Source organism: Calypte anna, chromosome 15 (assembly GCF_003957555.1).
Source record: "Calypte anna isolate BGI_N300 chromosome 15, bCalAnn1_v1.p, whole genome shotgun sequence".
Classification (NCBI taxonomy): domain Eukaryota; kingdom Metazoa; phylum Chordata; class Aves; order Apodiformes; family Trochilidae; genus Calypte; species Calypte anna.
In genome coordinates this window covers 8,105,031-8,126,119 of record NC_044261.1, presented here as the reverse complement: position 1 = coordinate 8,126,119, position 21,089 = coordinate 8,105,031, and the positions used below count along the sequence as shown (strand labels likewise).

Sequence of the window (21,089 nt, the reverse complement as noted above, 5' to 3'; positions counted from 1 at the left end):
CCCTGATTGCTGGGGCTTTGGCACAGAGAAATATGTGGGGCTGGGCTCTGAATGCTGTACAGCAGCTGGCAGAGAGATGGTTAAACCAGGGCATGTGGAGGTGTTAGAGAGGAGGCCACAAAGAGAAAAGCCATTTTTTTCTCCTCTTGAATAAAGTAGTTTTGTCAGGAGCTGCCTGTGACTGGAGTTTTGGCTTCACCATGAAGCCAATCCTGGAATTTCTGGTGCTGCTGAGAGTGACTCTGGCAGTTTATCCTCTGAAGCTGAGAAGTTACAGTTCTCAATGGGCTTTTCATACAGTGGGTTTTTTTAAATCCAATTATGTGGGTTTTTTCCTACATGGCAAGGGCCATGAGTCACCAGGAATGACATTTTGGTGTTGGCCAAATTATAGGGAGAGTCTGTCAAAGGGTTTTCCTCTCCTCCCTGCTCCCATACCCCCCCTGCCATGGCTGGAGTGTGACAGCACCACTGGGAAACCACTGGGTCTCACTGGGGTGGTGTTTTAGCTCCTGGAAGCTGAGACTTTGCAGCTGCAGTGCTTGTGTTACCTGGAAACTGGTGGGAAGGGACCAAGCCAAGGTCCTGCGGTGGCCACTGAGGTGGCAGCTTTGCCTGTTACGTCTCCATGGTGTTTTTCTCTGGAGGGCTGGGGGTTGTGTCAGCCCTGAGGTCATCCACCTCTGGTCTTGAATGACAGCATGGTGGGGAAGAGGGTCAGAGAATTCATGGTTAGTTTGTTTCCAATGAAAATCCTGAAGCTGTGAAGGTCAAGGTAAAAGAAGCCACCCTCAAGCCATCAGAGTGTATGGTGAGGACTTGGACCACAGGGATGTCCTTGTCCTCAAGTCCAAGCTCTGTACCAGGTGAAGGGAGCCTCTCCCAGGGTGTTTGCATCCTTAATGCTCTATTATCCCAGCCATGCATGAACTGGAAAGAAGCAGGAGGTCTCAGTGTGGGAATTAATGCCAGTGGGGACAAAGAGGTAACTGGGAAATAGATTTCCAAGGGAATGGACAGCACCTTCATTTCTCTGTGTATATATTTCCTTCTGTTCCCTTTCTCCTCACCCACCTTCTCCTTGTTTCACAGGACTGGCTGATGAAATTTGGGTACCTGCCTCCTCCAGACCCTGTCACTGGAAAGCTGCAGACACAAGAGGAGCTCACCAAGGCCATCACAGCCATGCAACAGTTCGGGGGGCTGGAGGCAACAGGAGTCCTGGGTCAGTGGTTCCTTATTCCCCCCTCTCTATGGGTTTCACGGATGCAGGGACACCTCCTTACAGGTCTGGAGAGGAGCAGGGAGGTGGCACTGAGTTGTAGGGTAGCATCCTCTCCAGGAAAAACTCACCTGGGTGTAGCATATGGCCCAGTTTGCAGCTGTAAGAGTAATTACATGGCTCAGGTGCTTTGTTGCCTTGTGCTTTTGAGAATCTGAGGCAAGCAATTATTTCACCAGACCCACACACCCTTGGGGTTCCTCTTGTGCTTAAAATAGCTCTTGGTGTGTTGGAAAGAAATAAAAATAATAAAAAAAAGACAGAAACTAACAGTGATAGGTTGTCTGCTACAAAGTCTTGGTTACATCATCACATTGTGTTGAGCAAAAATCCTGATTAAGCCTCCTAATTTGTATATATAGATATTCTGGTTTCTTCAGTGCTGGGGGAAGGAAGAGGATGGTTTCACATCACCCCAGCACTGCTTTCTCCTTCCCATGACACAGACTCATGAAGTGCAAGGGGAGGGGGGTGGTTTGTGGTGGGACCCCTTGGCTCTCACCAAGCCACAGCAGGTCCAGGCACCTCCTCAGTCCCCCGGGCCAGCTGAGAGCCTGTCACCCTCTCAGAGGGACAAGGTGGTGGGTGGCTTCTGCCTCAGGCAGCTGCCACTTCTGGCTGGGAGAGAGCAGCCCAAGGCCAGGCTGAAGGGACACACGTGTCCCCAGCACGGTCAGGGTGGCTTTGTCTCAATGTCTTCATTGAGAGAAGGAGAAAGGCAGCATTATTCCAGCCCTCAGAAGGGGGTCTGTCTGCTCTCCTCCCCTTCTGGAAGCATGACTGTGACCTCCTGCCTTGTGGCCAGCTCGTTTCCGCTGCTTGGGAGAGAATTAATGAGAAGTTGGTAATTAGCAGCTTGGTCTCTGGCCAGCCCAGTGCCCTCAGTAGCCCTGCACCAGCTGCTGCCTGGGCAGTCACTGGGCACATCCCATCACTGGAACTTTTCCCTCCCTGCTCTTAAGCTGCAGTTATTTCACTTCCACCTCATCACAAGCTGCAGGAGTCCCAGGACCAAGAATGGGCTTCCAAATGCATTTGTATTTTCATTTTTTTGGAGTGGGTGTTTGTGGATGTGAAAACAAAATCTGAAAACAAAATGTTTAAGGGTAAAGCCAGAGTGGAAAAGGGGTGAACAACTTGTTTGCCTTTCAGCAGATGAGATCAGGAGCTTTAAGCTTTCATTCAGTTTTAAAAATTAAGAAGTAACAGGAACATTTTCCAGATAAGCTCTTAGCTCAAACAAGATATAGTTTATAGTTTATTTACATACATATTCTCTGTTTTGCCAGGGTAATAATGGGATATTCAGCAAGACAGAATAAAATAGAATAATTAAAAACGTAGGGTTTAAAAGGGTTTAAAATATAATCAAATATAGTCACAGGTGGTTTCCCATGCTGGTTGTCAAGATCTGTAGCCTGTCACACACAAGGTAACCTGCTGCATTTTCTCCTGCAATCCATAAAACGTTCCATGGATGCTAAAAGAGCTAGCATTCAATCCACCAGCCAGGTATCCCCTGACTTCCTGGCAATCCCCAGTTGGAAAAATGGCCTTTTAGCCAGGAATTCAGCTAGGAATTGCTGCTGGTGGTGGATGCAGCAGTGTCATGGAAGGGGCTCAGTGCCCCATGGGTGATGCTGGGTCTCCCAGCCACTGCCTTCCACTCTGCTGCTGCATCCTCAGCACTTCCCTCCTCCCCATCCCCCCTGTGATTTCTTAACCCACCATTCCCATGATTTCTATGATAATTCTTTTTTTTCTAACCTTAGATGAAGCCACACTGGAGCTGATGAAGACCCCTCGGTGCTCACTGCCCGACCTCACCACCGCCCCGGCCAGGAGGAAGAGACACACACAGGCTCTCACCAAGTGGAGCAAAAGGAATTTGTCTTGGAGGTAGGAATTCATCCTCCCCTGCTCAAGTGTTGCAGCAAAGGGCTGACTGCAGGCAGGTTTGGGATCAATGTTTTTCCCTTGGCATCAAGGAGCAACACATGTGGGTCACTGAGCCTGAGACATGGAGAGGCTCGGGTACAACTTCCAGAGGCCCCGGAGTCACACTGCAGGTCAGGCTTGGCAACCAAAACTTTTTGTGACTATTTTTTCCTCCCTCAAAGACCATGTGCTGCAGTAATTGTTCCTCAAGAAAGCTGTGCACCATGAGGGGCTCGTACTATCCTAAAATGGCATAGGGATGCTCTGGGGATATCTCTCTATTATTAATAAGATGCTCTTTCATTCTCTCAACCTCCCACTGCAGTAACAAATCTTGGCTTGGCTGCTGCTGTTGACACATGTTGAAACTGTGGCTTTACCAGGGATTTGGTCTATGTTCCAGCAGATCCCTCTGAGACCTTATTTTCAGAAAAGATAAACATAAGTCAGCTTCAGTAAGAAACAATTTTGGCTCATGGGCAGTCTCTCATAGGGAATAAAACATTATAAGAAGTTCAGCCTGTTCTCCTCTTAAGCATCCCTGTCTTGATGGGTAAGAGGAAAAATTTCATATTTCAGAGAGGAAAAAATTCCCCCTGTTCTGGTGGATGCAGCTCTGGGGATACCTTCCACCCTCTTGGAAATTGTTATGCTGCAGTAACTATTGTCATAAAAAAGGGTTTAGGTCTGAGATTATTTTATATGGATGACATTAAAAAAAAAACATCTCCTGACAAACTAATTTCTGCTTTTTTATTCTTTGATCCTTTCCAAGATCTTGGCTTTTGTTCAAGAAAGAGCTGTATTTTGTAACTGGAGGTTGTATAAGCCAACAGAAGGCTGTAGTGTTACAGAAACTCCAACATAGTATTTAAATCCAACACTTAGGATTAAAATAGTGCTTTTGAAGCTGCCATGAAAATCTGCCAGTAGAGACATAAAGTTTATATGCTTACCTTTTAAACATTGACTGAAATTTTTTTAAAAGGAAAACAAACCTGAATTCTAGCATTTGAAAACTGCAGAAAAACCTGAACAAATGCAAGCCTGGAATAAATGGGTGAGCAAAGCTGTAGGAAGGATGATCTCACTATAGGCAGAGAAGGCAGTGTTTGGCTAACAAAATTTTATAGGCATGCACGTTGCTCAGGTTGCTTTTTTTTTACCCTTGATTACAGCCAGTCTGAGAGAGTGGGGTACCTGGGGAGCAAAAAAAAGTCCAGTCTGCATCCTGCACAGCCTGTGGTACAGGCTCACAGCATCCCAGTGCAGCATCAGACACACAGGATCGCGTCCATGGGAAATGCCAGGATATCACGGCATATAAATCTTCTTTTCGTGGCTTTTTATTTATTTATTTATGATTACATTGTTTTTTCTGCATCGTGCATAGGTAGGAAGGCACTGGGGAAGCTGCTGTGGTGGCACAGGGCTGGGATGCGGGAGGAGCAGCGTGGTGCTGATGCCCTCTGCCGGCACCGGGAGCTGCTGCAGAGTTCCCTCTTGCCTTTGCAGCCTGGTTTTAATTTTGCTAATTTTGTTTTATTGCTTCTGGTGATGCCCCACAGAAGGGCAGTGCCTCCCTCTCTTCCCAGGCTCTCACCATCTCCCTGTAGTCAGGGGTGATGCAGCCTCAGGGCCGTGTCCCCTCTCTGCATCCCTCCCTTGGCAGGGGAGCTGCCATCCCACCTTGCTCCTATTTCCCAGTTTTTTCTTGCTGGAACCTCAGCCTGGTGTCAAACAGAGCTGAATTTCCTCCATCTTTATCTATGGATGTGTCCCTGGTGCCACTTCATCAAAGCTGCAGCCACTGAAACTGCTCAGGACATGAGGTGCTGGAGCAAAGGCAGGAGGCAGAGGTGCGGTGACATTTGTCACTGCCCATCATCCCCAGCATCCTGAGGCCACATGCAGGGGAGGTTTGGCACTGCCTGAGCTGAGGTGGGGATTTACTGAGGTGTGGAAGGGCAGCTGCTGGGCAGGTACCATGGGGTAAAGGTGTGCAAGCCCATTACCACTTTCCCATCCCCATGAAGGACCCAATCCTCCTGCTTTCCTCCTCTAATCTGTGGCATCCCACTTCCAACAGCCCCCTCTTTCCCTCACCAATCCCCCCACCAGATTGAAAAATCAATCTGGGTTTCTTGGGCAGTCCTTCACCTGCTGTGTTTGGTGGTTAACCAGCATTTATTTTATTTCTCTGTGGTTTCAGGGCTGCAGAAGGTGAAGGAGTGCTTTCATTAGCCAGCAATTGATTTCTCATACATCACTAACACCTCTCCACTTACGGCTTTGGGAGAACAAAACCCAAAATGGAACCTAGAAATCATTGGAGTGAGTGCCCCTCAGTGGTGAACAGAGACAGCTCAGACCTCTCTGGCCTTTAGTTATTAACCTATTTGAACTCAAAACCATTTTGGGATGGGACAAGCGAAGGAGTGGACCAAGAGGAGATGTTAAGGACTGGCAGCAGCTGGGTGAAAGTCTGCTGTCATTTGTTTGCATGGCAGTGGGCCTGAAAAAGCAGACTGGAGATGTCCTCCTTGACACCCAGTTGTGCCAGGTACAACCTGTCCCACTTGGCAGCTGCTGTTTCTAATGCTGTGACTGTTGCTGCCCTGTCAGCCCCCTCAGGTGGTCTTGCAGAGGGATGTGAGTGACCCTGCAGCTCAGGGCAGGGTTGGTGGGATGGCTGGAGCCCAGTTCCCACCTTCCCAGTGGCTTTGCAGGGATGAGCTGGAGGGGAGAGCTTGCTCTCCAAGTACTCACATCAGGCTTTTGCCCAAGGCTGGAGCTCTGGAAGGGGAGACTCAGGAGGGATTAACACCCAAGAAGGAGTTCTGGTTTCTTCTAGGTACCAAAATGCCATTTATTACAAATAATAATAACAACCAAGGAAGGAGGAAGCTTATTTAGTCTTGTCTGTATCTACATGATGTTAGAAATGTGCCTCCTTTTCAGTGGAACTGGATAATAGAATGCCAACAAATGTCCTATCAGCATAATAGTCTTCTCCTAATCTCATTGAAAACAATTAGCAGAGCTCCAGCAATCAAATCAGATGCTGAATTGAAAAATCCTGATGGGATTCTCTTGGAAAATAACAGTAGTCATGAATAAAGGATGGGAAATTTTTCACTTACACCTGCAGCGTGTTAATAAAATCTGGGTCAGCTCAGTGGTGCAGGACCTCTTATAAGAAAGAAAATAAGTATTGATGCTGTTTCTGCCTTCATCTCATGTTACTGGAGTCAGGGGTTGGGATGAATATTAATGATGTTTGCCTCTTTAGACAGAGCTGTTCATCCACCTTCTTTTTACTATGGAGATCAGATTTATTATCCTCATTCTACAGCTGGAAAGAGAGGGAAGGGAAAGGAAAGCAGCTCACACAGTCTAGCCAGACTTGAGGAGGGAAAAGCAGATAATGTCCATGATCCTGATAGGTTGTAATTCCTGGAATAAACATGGTGTGTTTTAAACATGTAATGACTTCTTCAGCAGAGGTTAAATAGCAAAGGGTTTACTTAATTCCAGAGGAATGCTGTAGGAGATGAAGACAAAGTGTTAAAGAATACCTGAAAACCAGGTGGCCATTTTTTTTTGTACTGCAGAGGTTCACATCAAGCCATTGTCTCTTGTATAAATGAAAAATTGCCCGAAAATTGTCTTTTCTAAACTTACACTCCTACTGTTTGTACCTCCACACTGTCTTGTTTGCAAATGTGCTTTGTTTGATGTTTTACTGATTATCTGATGCTGCATGAATGCTAACTCATTTAATTTAGTAGATAAGATCTGTCTTTGCCCAGAATAGTTTAGGGATGGCTAAGTAGTAGATAAGAGTGATTTTTGATCATCTGGCTGTGACTTATTTTGCCTGATTACCCCCATCTCATTCCCACTGCCTCTCAGATGGGGTTCACAACCTTTTCAGTGAAACTGTGACATTTCTGCTTGTTGTCATTAGTCCCTTTTTGTTCTCTCCTGGATTTAACCCTCACTAGTTTTGCCCAGGTCATGAGGTGGTACCCACGCTATGCTGTGTCTCTGAATGCAGAGCATCCAACCTCAGCCAGCAAGAGTTCCTACTCCTCTTTGCTGACCCATGGTGTCTCAGAGTACTCAATCACTACTTGTAGGAAGAGCTTGAGCGATGTGACATCCCTTTCTGACACCTCTAACTATCTCTGAAGTTTAGTTGGGTCCTTATTTCCCATCGGTGGTGGGTAGTGGTGCATAATACTGAGCTGTGCTCTCCCAGCTGTATTATACAGGACAAGTGAGGTGATCATAATTGTTGCTCAGCCTTTAAAAATCTGTCAAGCCATGGCTGTTTCCTAAACACTTTGGTGTGCTGATACAGAAGAAACAAGGTACCTGTTATTACCAGGGCAGAGCTGGCTAGAGATTATTCAGTAGGCTTGGGTTTTGTCAACAATTACTCAGCCAACAGCACAGTTTCCTGGGGTGTGTTTTTGTCAGAACTGTCACTGAAAGATTATCAAAACATACTCTTTTTAGAAGCTTTGTCTTTTCAACTCTTCTATTTAATCAACAATATTAGAAATTCCTTTTTGAGGTCTGAGCATACAAGAAACCCTGACATTTTTCCATGAGGTTTGTTCACACAGCTTCCGGGCAGACACCAGCAAACAGCTCATCCCACCTGGTTTCTCTGCCAGGGCAAGGAATTGTCCTCAGGTTGGGAACAAAAGGATGCTGTGCTGACACAGGAACCCCAACAGCCCTGAGATGTGTGTGGTGGTGGTGTCAGCCCCTCCTCATCGATGCTTTTTCTACCAAGAAGCCTCTTGACCACAGTGCTCTATCAGATAGGATTAGGCTGGAGGAAATCTGAATGTGATTTACATAAAATTAACCCTTTCCTCTTCCTTCTTTTTATGGACTACAGCCTCAGATTGTTGGCAGTGTACTGATTTCAGAGAATGTTTTACACCTCCAGCAGACATGCTGGGAAATACGTGGAGGCAGCAAATCCATACTGGATTTCCATGTGTGTGTAATAGGAATGAGCAAGGACCTGCTGTTTGTTGCAGGAAAACTGATGGGAGCCTGCGTGTGGTGCAAAGGCTTCAGAACTTAATGTTCTCTGTATGTTTGGGTTGCACTTGGAACAAAGAAGTGGTGAGAAAAAGTTTGTTGGTAGACCTGAAGAGATGCTTGAAAAAAGAAATGGGTGAGCTCTGGAAAGGGACTGATGGTGTTGGCATTTCCAAGGCTGGTTGAGGGTACTGGTCCTGGGCATGAGCAGCAGTCAGTTCTTGAATAAAATCTGTCTGCCACCTGGTACAGCAGGATGGGGAGGTACCAGGAGTTAAATCCTGGTTGTGTTTCACACCCTGGTGGGCAGGACTAATTTGGTATTTTCAGAGGACCCAAACTCAGTCTCTGAAAAGCCTGGTAGGTCTGGAACAGAAGTGTTTCAGAGACTTAAATAAAGTGTTGTGAGGAAGTTTAGAGGTGTGCTATGAGCTCTGGAGGGCTCATTGAGGCTCTGTGACACATCAGGCACTCAAGGAGCCCTTCTCTGTTGTCCTTGGAGATAATCTTTCACACTCTTATAATTTTTTTTTTTTTCCCTTTTATTTCAGAGTCCGCACCTTCCCAAAAGAGTCTCACCTGGGCCATGACACTGTCCGGGCACTGATGTACTATGCCCTGAAGGTCTGGAGTGACATTACCCCTCTGAATTTCCATGAAGTGGCAGGTAACAATGCTGACATCCAGATAGACTTTTCCAAGGCAGATCACAACGATGGTTACCCCTTTGATGGACCTGGTGGGACAGTGGCCCACGCTTTCTTCCCTGGAGAGCATCATACAGCAGGGGACACCCATTTTGATGATGATGAATATTGGACCTTCCGATCATCAGGTATGTCAGGCTGGAAGAACTGCAGCCAAAAGCAGGTCCTAACACTTCCTTCTGGTTCCCCAGTCAGCCTTGCTAGTGAAACAACAGCTGGTGTCAAGGATTTTCTATGTTCCTGGAAAACTCAGGGGTTTGTCCCTGTTTCTCCCCATCATATCAGCAGTTACAGATCTCCCCATCACCTAACCCCCAGTCCCCATCTCTTCTGGAACCTGGAAGGTTTCAGGTTGGGTCTGCAGCTGTTGGAACCCAGAGGTAGGGACTGTGTTCTTTGACTTGGCCATGTTTTGGGTGGCTTCATTGCCACATGCCCTTGTTTCCTATTTTTACATCATGCTTATTAGCTGGCCTGCCTGGAAAGGACTCTGTGACCTGCTGGGGAACACCTTCTGTGAACACGAGATTTTTCTTGCCATGTTGCATCCACTACCTGACATCAGGATGGTTACAAGTTGTAGGTTTTTTATTATTATTTCATTTTTTCTGCCTGGAGCAGAGTTGTAACAAGCAGAAGGGCTTTCAGCAGTGAGTGTGCCCCAGCTGCAGCAGCCACCTGTGGGGAGCAGGTCCCCAGCCTTAATGTCAGGCATGTTCTGACAGAGTGTCTCCTCTGCAGTCACCAGCTGCTAATTTACTTGTCATGCCACCTCCTCCACAGCCTCCCTGCTGCCTCAGCTTAATGATTTCACTTAGACCTAATCATCTTCTCGGTAACCAGCTAATAGCTTCTTCCTCCCCACCTTCCTCTCCCCTTCCTACTGATTGACTTCTGTCCACCCCTGCTGAGGGTTGGTGGGCAGGAACACTCAGCAGAAGTGCTGGAGGAGGTTGAGGGTTAAGGCTAAAGGTGTGGACAGGCTGATTAATCAGGATTTGACCTTCTCCTTGGCTTGTGCCACTGTGAAATCCTAACCCATGTCTTGTAGGGAAATTAAAAAAAAAAAACCAACAGCTCTGCTCGGCAGCCTCACAGAACAGGGGCAAGTGTTGAGGTCTGGCAGCTTGCTGTAGCAGATGTGTTATGGGATGAGGTGAGCAGTGGTGTCCCTTTTTGTATCTGGTGGTTGGGAACTCTTGTGCAAAATATCTTGTATGAAAAAGCAGGCTTGAGGCCAGCAGCCCTGCAGTGGTGGTGCCTCCAAGCACCACTGAGGAACCAGGGGATGAGCCTGACAGTGAGAAGGCTGCCCTCTATTTTGAAGGTCTTGGAGCTATCCAAACTTCATATTTTATTTATTTTGTTCTTTCTAGTGATTCAAAGAATAACAACTTGGTAGGTGATATAAAAATATCCCCAAGGTTGCCAGTTTGACATTAAAATGTCAGAAAGCATATGTCTTGTTCTCTCACAGTGCTGGGGAGAACCAGCACGGTATAAAAATCCCATCTGTTTACAGACACAGCTGTAAATAAAAGGCATCCAGAAAAAAAGCAGAATTCAGCAAAAAAATCCCCTCTACACACACCCTAAGCCCTGTGGAGAACACAATGGACTGTTCAGGATCAGCCACGGCTGCTTCTGAGCAATGACTCAGGGAATGTGAGGCTCCCCTGAGCTCCACAGACCTCAGTTTTCCAACCTTGATGTCTTTCTATTACAATACTTGCATGCTTAAAATGGTTCCCTCTGGCATTGCTCTGTGCAGTGATTGCAGGGGTGCTCAGCTCAGCCCATCTGGAGCTGAGTGGTGGGAAGGCACCAAGTCAGGATCAGTCCCAAATGGCTCCTTGAGGAAGCTCCTCCTTCGTTTTGGTGGCAGTGCTATAGGTTTGGAAGTGGACATTAACCCCTGTTGACATCTGACCCAAGTGTTGGAGGCCAAATACTGTGGGTTGGTGGGTGCTGCTGGGTGCTTACCAGCTCCTTGGCAGGTGGCTTTGGTTATTATTATGGGCACTGGTGGAGCTTCTGGCTGGTTTGGGCAGAGGTTTGGTATTCTGGGCATCACAGAGACTGTGTCTGCAGCTGCTGCAGGGCAAATGTGAGATACAGGAGATGAATTCTCTGGTCCAGTTCCAGCAGTGCTATTTAGGATGGATGACAGATGGTTGTGCCAAAGTTGCTGTCTCAAATGTTTGTCCAGCTCTTTCTCAGATGCCCTCAGTGGTCTGGGAATAAGTGGGGTGATCCCCAGGCTGGCATGCAGCTGGGGACTCACACTGTGAGCTGATGTCTGGCTGGCTTTCTATTTTCATGTAATCCACCTCATTCTCCTTTTTCAACTGGAGGGAAATTTCAGTCTCAAACTTCATCTGTCCCAAAGCTTTTCTTTCCAGCTTATTCAACATCTACCTTCTCTTACAGCCCACCCAAACCCCCAAAATACAACCGGCAAGTAGTGACTTCATTTTTTTCTTTATTTCCAGATGCTCATGGGATGGATCTGTTTGCTGTAGCCGTTCATGAGTTTGGCCATGCCATTGGCTTGACCCATATCTCTGCCATAGAGTCTATCATGAGACCTTACTACCAAGGTCCAGTGGGGGACCCTCTGAAGTATGACCTACCCTATGAGGACAAAGTCCGAATCTGGCAACTCTATGGTAAGTTTGTGTCCTTCACCTTTTTTTTTGCCATGGGGCATGCAGGAATAGCTGTTTTCTAGGGTGAGTGAAGCTGGTGGGGAGGATGGTGTGTTCCCACCCCTCTACTGCTTCTTTGTCTTTACACATAGGAGTCAGGGAATCTGTGTCCCCCACAGCCAAGCCTGAAGTCAGCAAAGCTGATGATCATCCCGTCCTGCCAGAGCTGCCAGAGAACCGCTCCACGGTCCCGTAAGTCAGGTTCATTTCTTCTCAGCTGTCACTGATGCTCCTGCAAAGGAGAGGTAGAAGTGAAGCTCCACTTAATCATCTTGCCTACCTGCTCTACTTTGGCTTCTGTCTTTAACTCCGGACCTCTTATCTTCTGGAAAACACATACACGCAGACTGCCCCCTTCTTCCTCACCTCTTCTGATCATCTCCTGTTTATGCTGTTGGTTTTCTCAAGCAGTATGTGTGGAGACTGCCCAGCCAGCACACCCCTGAAGTGATTAAAGAGCTGGAGACTGGCCAGCCAGCACACCCCTGAAGTGATTAAGAACAGGAACAAGTGATAGTTGCCATTTATCCTTTATCTGTTTTTTGTTATTCAAGACATGTCCAGAAATTCTTTATCATCTTGCAATCCTTTGCATTTCCCTAAGACTTGAAATTTTACTCATGTTAATGGAGATTTGTCCCCATCGCCCTTAGGTGAACTCATCCTTGCTGAAATTCTAATAAAATAATCCTAATCATTATCCTGAATTGTGCAAGGATAACTTACCTAAATCTTTCCATGGTGAGCAGCTCCCTAATGTACCTGTGGGGGTGAATAATGGAACAAGTGGAGCGATAGCCTGACTCCAGCACAGGTTTGAGTTGGCAAGGAACTGCTTACTCTGACCAGTGTGCAACCTCATTAAGGGAAGTTCTGGATCTAGCTCATTTATAAACATTGGAGTTACCAAATTGTGTTACTGCCAGGGCAGGAGGACAGTTAAAAAAGGAAGGGACACTGCACAAAAAGGCAGGAGGTCACAGTCATGCAGAGAGGAGCCAGCTACCAGGAGCCCCCCAAGTGAAAGTAGCAGAGATGGAGCAGCTCACCTTCACCTCCAGGTCTGCTCCTATCTGTGACATTGTGGAAGTCATTTTGTTTCTCTGTGCCTCAGTGCCCCGTCTGCAAAGAGAGGACAGGAGCACTGAAGTGTTGAACAACTGCCTTAGTCCTGCAGTGGGACCAAGAGGAATCTTGTCTTGAAAAACTATCCCTGTGCCACAGTTACTTTTCTCCCTTTAGCATCTTCTTCACCGCCCTTTGCCCTGCCTGGTGTGATGCCCTCAGTACAGAGGTGCTGAGCATCTTCTCTTGCTGGAGGTGTCACAGCTGCTGCAGAAAAAGGCTTTTCCTTGAACATGCTGAATTCCATTTCTTTCTTTGTTGTCTTTCTTCCTGTGTAGCTTCTACTGGAATTTGCCCACAAGGCTCCCTCCAGCCGTGTTCTGACATGGAAACATGAGGGTGTTTCTGCCTGTAGGAGACCCTCATCTTGCACTGGCCAGAGGAGGAGCAGGACACTTTCCTGTGCCAACCCCTTCTTCCTGCCCTGTGTGGTACTGGGCAGGTGGATGGAGTTCACCTCTACACCTCTCCTTTTGTGCCCAAAGAGGGCAGTGATGCTGGTGCTGGCAGCTTGGCACAACTCTCCTATCAGCAAATTAGATTTATGCTTCCCTGTCACCCACAGCTTCCCTGTGCATGTTCCCAGCACCTTCTCCTTGTCCTCCATCGATCAGCATTTCTCACATGGGCTTTGTAGCACTCTCTGTCTTTCATACTTTGCACCTTTCCCACCCACCTTGTTAAAAGTGGCTCAGTATCTCAGCTGCCACCTACCAGATGGCTTTCACCACATATCACATATCACATGGCATCATTTGGCATGTGGCATCGTTTCCCTATGTTTGGTCTCGTCTGCTTTCTGCTTTGCAGCTCCACCACCTCTCACTGGCATTTCAGAGCTCAGCCTTGGAGCAGGAACATCCCCAGCTGCTGGAGCAAGATGCTGCTTGGCTTTTATCCACCATGTGTCCTTCTGCCTAGGGGCAGTGTGCCGCGCTGCACTGTGCCACCAAGGAGCATAAAGGCAGCTCTGCCCTCACCAGTTACACTGGTTACACTGGTAGATGTAGAGCATGTCCTTGCTTGACTCACCCCAATGCTCTCCAGTGGTCCAGGGGTCATCTCTGCTGCAAAGCTGTCTTCAGGTTGAGTGCTGGCCAAGCTGTCCTTGGAAGTTCCCATGCACGTGGCTGGGTTTGAGTGTCAGGAATGACAGATGGATGCAGCCTGTGGTCTTCTGCCAGAGGCTCTAGGAGCAGGGAAGATGCAGTCTGTTGGACAGGGGACACCAAGGAGGACATGGTTCCTGGGTGCCCATCTGGATCCTGCTCACTTGGACTTCTCTTTGCAGGCTCAGGAGGGACGTGCCCAACAGATGCAACACCCACTTTGATGCAGTGGCCCAGATCAGGGGAGAAGCTTTCTTCTTCAAAGGTAAGCACGTGCTGCCAGCAGTCTGTGTGTGTGCATTGCTTGGGTGCAGAAGGATCCCACTTGCTGGTGGGTGACCCCTCCCAGTGCAGCAGAGGTGTCTGTGCAGCTGAGGGCAGGTTAGGAAGGTGCCTGGCTGGGAAGGAGAAAGCAGTGGAGGCAAACCCACATCACCACTGTGCATGGATGGGGTGATGCCTACCAGGACCATGAGTCCCAGCACCAGGGCAGCTGTGTGTCCAGGTGACTGCCCAGGAGCTTTGTGCTGTGCTCTGATCCACTGCACTGCAGTGCCCAAGTGAAGAACTGAAATCTGATATTCACACTATCAAAGTCTGGGTGTAAACAAGGATGACAGAGCAGCAAGAGCTCTCCACTGCTTTTTTCCTGGATGCCTCCAACTTTCTTCCCAAGCTTCACCTTCACTAATGCTGCTTGATCTGCATCACTTGAAAACAAACATTCATGTGGTTGCAGAGCCATCTGCTTCTGTGTCAGCAGTCACTTGCTGACAGTGTGTCCCTAGGGTGCTTGGCTGTCAACGAGGATCCCACAAGTGCCTTCTCAGCTGTACAGAGCTCCTCCAAGATGGAAAAATGCCCACTGGGCACTGTTTTCCATTCCTGGCCACCATTTGTCTACCCCAAAGCCATCCAGCAGGGAAGAAGCATCAGGAGCAGTATCTGGGCACATATTGACCTATCTGGGTAGCACAGTGCCAGTCTCAGGCCAAAGGGCTCCAGAGAATTTGGGGTTGTCTGTGTCCTCAGAGGAGCACAATACAGAGGCTGTTCCCCTGTGGTATTTGTTCAGCTCCAAAAAGCCACAGTGAAGAAGGGGACATAAGAGATCCTGGTGTCCAGGATAAATGGCTGGCTGGCTTCCAGAGGGGAGGGAAAAAAAAGAAAAAAAAAAAAAAGACCTAAAAAGGGAAATACATCTCAATGTCTATTTTTGTATTTATTGTGGGCCAAAGTGCCAATGTGAAGAGCACAGTGTCAGTGGGTGACAGCTGCATGGGACCTCCCTCAGAGTCCCTACTGCTGCCACCAAACTGTGCTGGACACCAAGAAGCAGGGATGTTACCTCTTGGGTAGGATTTTAATGACCTTCAGTGATGTGCTCCCTCCATCTAGGGACATTTTTTTTATTTTTAGCTGGACTGTTTGGCTCTCTCACTAGAGAGCAGCCTCCCCCACCACAGAGACACCAGGACTGGAACTCCTCAGAGCCCCCAGGCTTTTTGTATTGAAGGCAGCAGTGGTTCTCCACACTTCCAAAATTCTGCTTGTTTTGATTTAAGTGCCTTACGACAGACCCCAGAAGTTTTAAAACAACTTTGGCTTGTGTGTGTGGCTGGTGCATGCAGCAGCCCAAGTACCAGAGCCCACACTCACCTGGCAGTACAGAAAGCAATTGCCTCAACTCATCACCCATCTCAAATGAGATGTTTGGGACAGCAGGACTTTACACTTGGCTTCCAGCCTGCTCAGTCTGCCAGCTGGGCAGGTGGTTTACAATCAAGCTTTTTAAACAAACAAGGGGTTGAGTTTTTGTTGTTTGTTTTTTTTTAATTTATTATATTTCTGCAATTCCCCATGGATCTGGCTTTGGCTGATGATCATCTAAGCAACTGCAACACTGGTGAGCTGGCTTGGCTGTGACAAACCATAAGCATGTGCAGACAGAGACTGCCACATGAAGAACTCCTTGATGCTTAATTGCTATAATTTTTAGCTTTCTCCTCATAGCTTATTAAAAAAACCCAACCAATCTAACCAACAGCCCTGGCTAAGCTTGAGTTTGAGGGTAGATTGAAAGCTTGCTTGCTGCAGTTACACACCTGCTGAGCCATCACTGGCAAAGGGTGGAAATGTCAAAAGCACTGAGGCTTCCCTCCTTGCCTCAAATGAGCCCAGGGCACTCCAAAGTTCAGATAATTCTACAGTAAAGAAGGAATTATGTTGAGCTGGATTACTTGTTCAAAAAGTAAAAATCTGGTTTTCTCTAGGGCCTCACTAATTAGAGATGCAGAGATCATCTTTATTTAATCACATGTGTTTCCATCGATGTACAATGGCCATGGAATTAGAATCCTACATTTTTTATGTTCTTAAAAATCTGTAATTATGGCAGTTCCTACCAAATTTGAATGTATTATTCATTTGTGGGTTTCAGACAGATAGAGCAAATACGCAAACTGGAGCAAAAGAACAAGAATATGAAATAAATCCCTATAATTAGAATAAAACCCTCTCTCTGCAGATGTTTAAGTGTTAGAGTTTTGCCTTCTGCATTATTAGGCGAAAATCCAATTTCCATAACATTTTAAAAGATGGTGTCACAATCTGCCAGTTCTGGAGAAAGGACTGAACGTTGTGAATACAAATCTGAAGATGTATCTTGGGTTTCTGATGCTTATTTCCCCCTTGGGAGCCCATGCAAGAACAGATGTAAATAACATGCAATAATTTCTAAGAGGCAATAATAAATAGGAGACAAAGTTGAAAGCTGGCTCTTGGATATCTTGCTCTGGCTCACAGCTTGCTGTGTGGAGCTCTCTGGGGAAAATGCAGCACAAATTGTACTGCAAAAACTTGAGCTGAGAATCCCAGAGACAGTTCAGAGAGTTGGGTTTTGAGTTGCCCTTGAAATCATTAAGAGTCCTTGGGAAATGCCACGTCAGGCTCCTTCAGCAGGAGAAAATTTGGCACCCTGGACAAACCTGTTTCCTTTTCCATTACCCAAAATTCTCCAGCAATTCCTCAAGCCACACTCCTGTCTAGCTGGGGCAGTGCTGCTGCAGGGGCTGGAAGTGTCTTTGCTTCCAGCACTCTGGGAGCATCACAAGTCCTCTGCTTACCCTATGCCTTGAGATGGTACCAAACTCCTTAGTTGTGCCCCCCTGCCTCCCAACCTCTTCCAGTTTAATTAATATCATTTCCTCCTTCCCTATTTTCTTACTCCCTTACATCATTAGAAGCCCTCTGATATTGCTGTGTTTCATCTTAACACCATACACATTCTTCAGTGTGCAAGCAGCTGGGCCCCCCCTGCTCCAGCTCAGCTGTGCAGCTTCACACTGCAGCCAGGAGTACAACGACCACGGTGCAATGTCCGGAGGATTATTTTGATCCCAAAAAAAGGGGATTTCTTCTAATGGTTGCCAGAAATAGAAAGCCCTAGCAGCTGCTGCGAGAAGCAGGATGCTTCTAATCCATAGCTCCCATCTCACACACTTTGCTTTCTGCTGCTGCCCTGTGCCTGGCCCTCCATCTATCCTTGCTGCAGGTGGGTTGCAGTGTGGTTCAGTAATGTCCAGTCTGTTCCTCAGGGAAGTACTTCTGGAGACTGACTCGCAATAAGCACTTGGTCTCCCTCCAGCCGGCTCAGATCCACCGCTTCTGGCGGGGTTTGCCCCTCAACCTGGACAGCCTGGACGCGGTCTATGAGAGAACCAGTGACCACAAGATTGTCTTCTTCAAAGGTGAGAGGGGACGCGGTGCTGGAGGCAGCACGGATGTTTCCCCGGCATACAGCCCAGGCCCAAGGTACCTTCCCAGCATTTTAACTTCTTCTGCAGGCAGGAGACAAGTGGTGTCAGGCGCCGAGTGTCTCCCAGGGCAGATCTGAGGTCTGTTGTCCATGCACGAGACCAGGAGAAACCAGCACATAGGGAGGGCAGCCAAAAGTAGGAGATGTGTTCCCCAGAAAATGAGGGAAACGTCATTAAAGAAAAGCTGCAGCCCAACCCAACTGAACTCGTAGATTTTTAAGAATTAATTGAAAGCAGGAACCACCATGAACACACTCTACAGGTTTGGTGTTCCTCTTTTGTCCTTCTCTCTTTTTAGGGAGGAAGCTGCAGAAGGGACAAAAATTAAGGCTTGTTTTGCTAAATATTTTTGTTACTGGTTTTTTTCTTAAAGTAAGTGTTACAGTCCTGTCTTAAAAAAAAATTTAAAATCTCAAATTTCTTTCAGAACAGTAGTAGGAAAGAGATTTGGTCATTCCTACACAAATGTCTAAGTCCCCCCCAAACCATCCATCCGTGCTGGTTGGATATTATCCATGCACTGAAAGTCACCCAAGCCCTGCCAGGCACTGGCTCTTATTTCAAAAAGATTGTGTGCTTTGAAAGCTAAATACTCTCCAGCCCTCTTTGCTTCCCAGCTCAAAATTGCTTTTTGTCTCCTGACTGATCTCCTCTGAGCATGGTGCAATTATTGGTTTCAGGAGTGCTGAACCAAGCACTTCTGGAAGCAATAGTTTGGGTTTGATTCCTCCAGCAAGACTGGGATGGGTTATGTCCTGTGCAAACCCCTGTACACAGGGGTTCTGAGTGCAACTTCAAGCTTTTCCAGGCTGAGCCTCAGCCCCACAGAGATGCCCCAAGCCCTGGGGCTCCCCAGGGAACCACAAGCTAAAAGCTGCCTTGGGCAGATGCCCTGCTCTGCCTTTCTGGAATCTGGAGGAAATGGGGCTGGCTGGAGGGTGGCAGTCCTTAAACCCAGCACCAGACCCTCCCCATCAGGCCTGCAGGCCAGAGCAGCACTGGATCCCTCCCTTCCCATCTCTTCTGTTGGCTAAATCTGGCCTGTAAGGCAAAAATTCCAGCTGTGCCACAGCTGGAGTCTTGCCCCTGCAAGCCACAGCACTCCATGGCCACACATGAGTCCTACCTGGCTTTTAGATTAAACTCCAGTTTTTATTTCTAGCTATAAAATACTGTCTTATCCTCTCTCCCCAGTGCTGTCTCACTGATCCCTGGACAGAAACCAAAGCACATAAATTACTCCAGCCCCTAAGGTTCTGCTGCTGATACATTAGATTTAAGAGCCTCATCAGATTTTCTAGAAAACCAAGGGATGGAAAGGCCTGATCTTTAGAATAGGTTAAGTGACACCCAAAAGGACACTGTAGGAACAGAAAAACCTTCCTAGGGGTTAAAAGATTATGTAGGAATTTAGAGATCTGGATTCTTTTTTTTTTTTTTTTTTTGTTCTGCCACAGACCATGGGAGCACTCATGTCATGCTTCATTTTATCAGAAAATCCCCATATTGATAGTTCCCTCCTGCCCAGGGCAGGGCTGGGAGTGTGGCTGTGTAGGACACTTGAAGAGCAGTGAGGTGCTCAGATGGGATTTGTCCAACCCTTCTGCATCCTCACATTCTGAAAAACGCACAGGTCCTTCAGCCTGCCTGGCTCTAAAAAAATGTGTTGATTTCTCTTCCAAAGTGGGACTGCTCAGGAGCTGACTACCTGGCAGGTAGTGCTCAGTTTGCCCACAAAGCTGCATGGAACTTTCTATTACTTGCAGCTGGATATCAGGTAGAAATAAAAGGGGCAGAAAACCAAATGCCACCACCAAATGCATAAAGCAATGACTGCACTGACACTGTCAGATTGTTCATGTCCTGGGACTGTCATGCCTGCAGCCCTTGAGGAGCAGTGCAGGGCTGTGCTCTGTGGAGAGCCTGACACTAAAAATGGAACAGTTCAAAGATGGAGATTCCCCACTTAGCTGCTGCCTTCCCCTACCCATCCTTAAATCCCAAGAGCTCAGTCCTGAGGATTGTCACAGCAACAGACAATGACCCAACAGCTTGGCTGCAGGGGGATGCTGGTGCTGGCTGCAAAACCAATGTGATTTTGCTCTGTGCTTCTTTCCTTTCCACAGGAGACAGATACTGGGTCTTCAAAGACAATAACGTAGAGGAAGGATACCCACGGCCCATCTCAGACTTTGGTTTGCCACTGGGAGGAATCGATGCTGCTTTCTCCTGGGCCCACAATGACAAGACTTATTTCTTTAAGGACAATCTCTTCTGGCGCTACGATGACCACGAGAGGAGGATGGATCCCGGGTACCCTTCAGACACCATCCCATGGAAGGGGATACCAAGCCCTCTAGATGATGCCATGAGGTGGTCAGATGGTGAGTCTATAGGCTGGTACCAAAAACCACAAGAAAAGGAATCAGTGCTTCACTTGCACTTGAGCCATGACCCTGGGTGCTGTGCCTGCTGCCATAAACTGCTCACCCCTGGGTGGGATGACAAGCAAGGGTCTGAAAGCTGAAGAGCAAGGTGGGCTACAAGCCAGAGCTCCCCACATTGCTTGCTAAAAGATTTTGTAATTTCAAGCAGGCAACAAAAATATCCTGAGGGCCTAATCATGGGATTTTATTGAAAGAACACAGCTGATGTTGTTCTGCAGTGGTTTTCTATCGTAGTTCATGCTGGTTTGCTCTTCACTGAATTGTCATTGGATTTTTAGCTAGGTACATTAGGATGTGGACAGGATTTTTAAGAGATGTCTCCCCAGAGTAACAATTTCTTTTCTGGGGATGATGTTTCTTGGTGTTGTCTTCTTCCTGAGGAGACCACAAAAATTTTGCTGCAGGAGGTGTTTAGAACCAGCTCTTTGCTCACAGCAAAGTGGCACTTCCAGGTTTTATTTACTGCCAACTTAATGGTGTAATAGCAGACAATAAATCAGGCAGAGAGTAGGGATGATTCCAGCAGCTTTTCAAACTAAATTTCCAAAGCAGGTAGGAGTCCTCCATGAGTGTTAGACCTGCTTGGAGAATTCACAGCCTCCCAGTTCAGCAGGGAAAAAAATGCACCCAAGAGCAAAAAGCACCCAGAGCCTTGCCAGGCTCAGGTTATTTATCTGAGCCCAGGGCTAGCAGCAGCAGCCCATTAGCAGGTAGGTGAGGTCTTCTTCAGCTCCACTATGCCCAGTCACAAGACTGCAGCTGATGCCCACTGAGAGATGTGTCTGATGTTCTCAGCTGTGGGTTTTACTCTGCACACCATCAGTACCAGGGGCTGCATCTGCTCTAGGACCCACCACAGACGAGGTGACACCTCGCTACTGGCTCCTCTCT

General features: G+C 47.4%; 1 protein-coding gene across 1 annotated transcript in view; it reads left to right on the top strand.

Annotated features, from left to right (window-relative positions):
* Positions 1-21,089, top strand: part of MMP17 (matrix metallopeptidase 17) — a 54,893-nt gene that overhangs the window by 32,625 nt on the left and 1,179 nt on the right. Inside the window, exons 2-9 of the mRNA XM_030460569.1 lie at positions 1,093-1,225; positions 3,055-3,181; positions 8,836-9,119; positions 11,484-11,660; positions 11,792-11,891; positions 14,116-14,198; positions 17,530-17,682; positions 19,878-20,135. Of these exons, the coding sequence (XP_030316429.1) occupies positions 1,093-1,225; positions 3,055-3,181; positions 8,836-9,119; positions 11,484-11,660; positions 11,792-11,891; positions 14,116-14,198; positions 17,530-17,682; positions 19,878-20,135 (1,315 nt within the window). The remainder of the gene's footprint in view (positions 1-1,092; positions 1,226-3,054; positions 3,182-8,835; positions 9,120-11,483; positions 11,661-11,791; positions 11,892-14,115; positions 14,199-17,529; positions 17,683-19,877; positions 20,136-21,089) is intronic.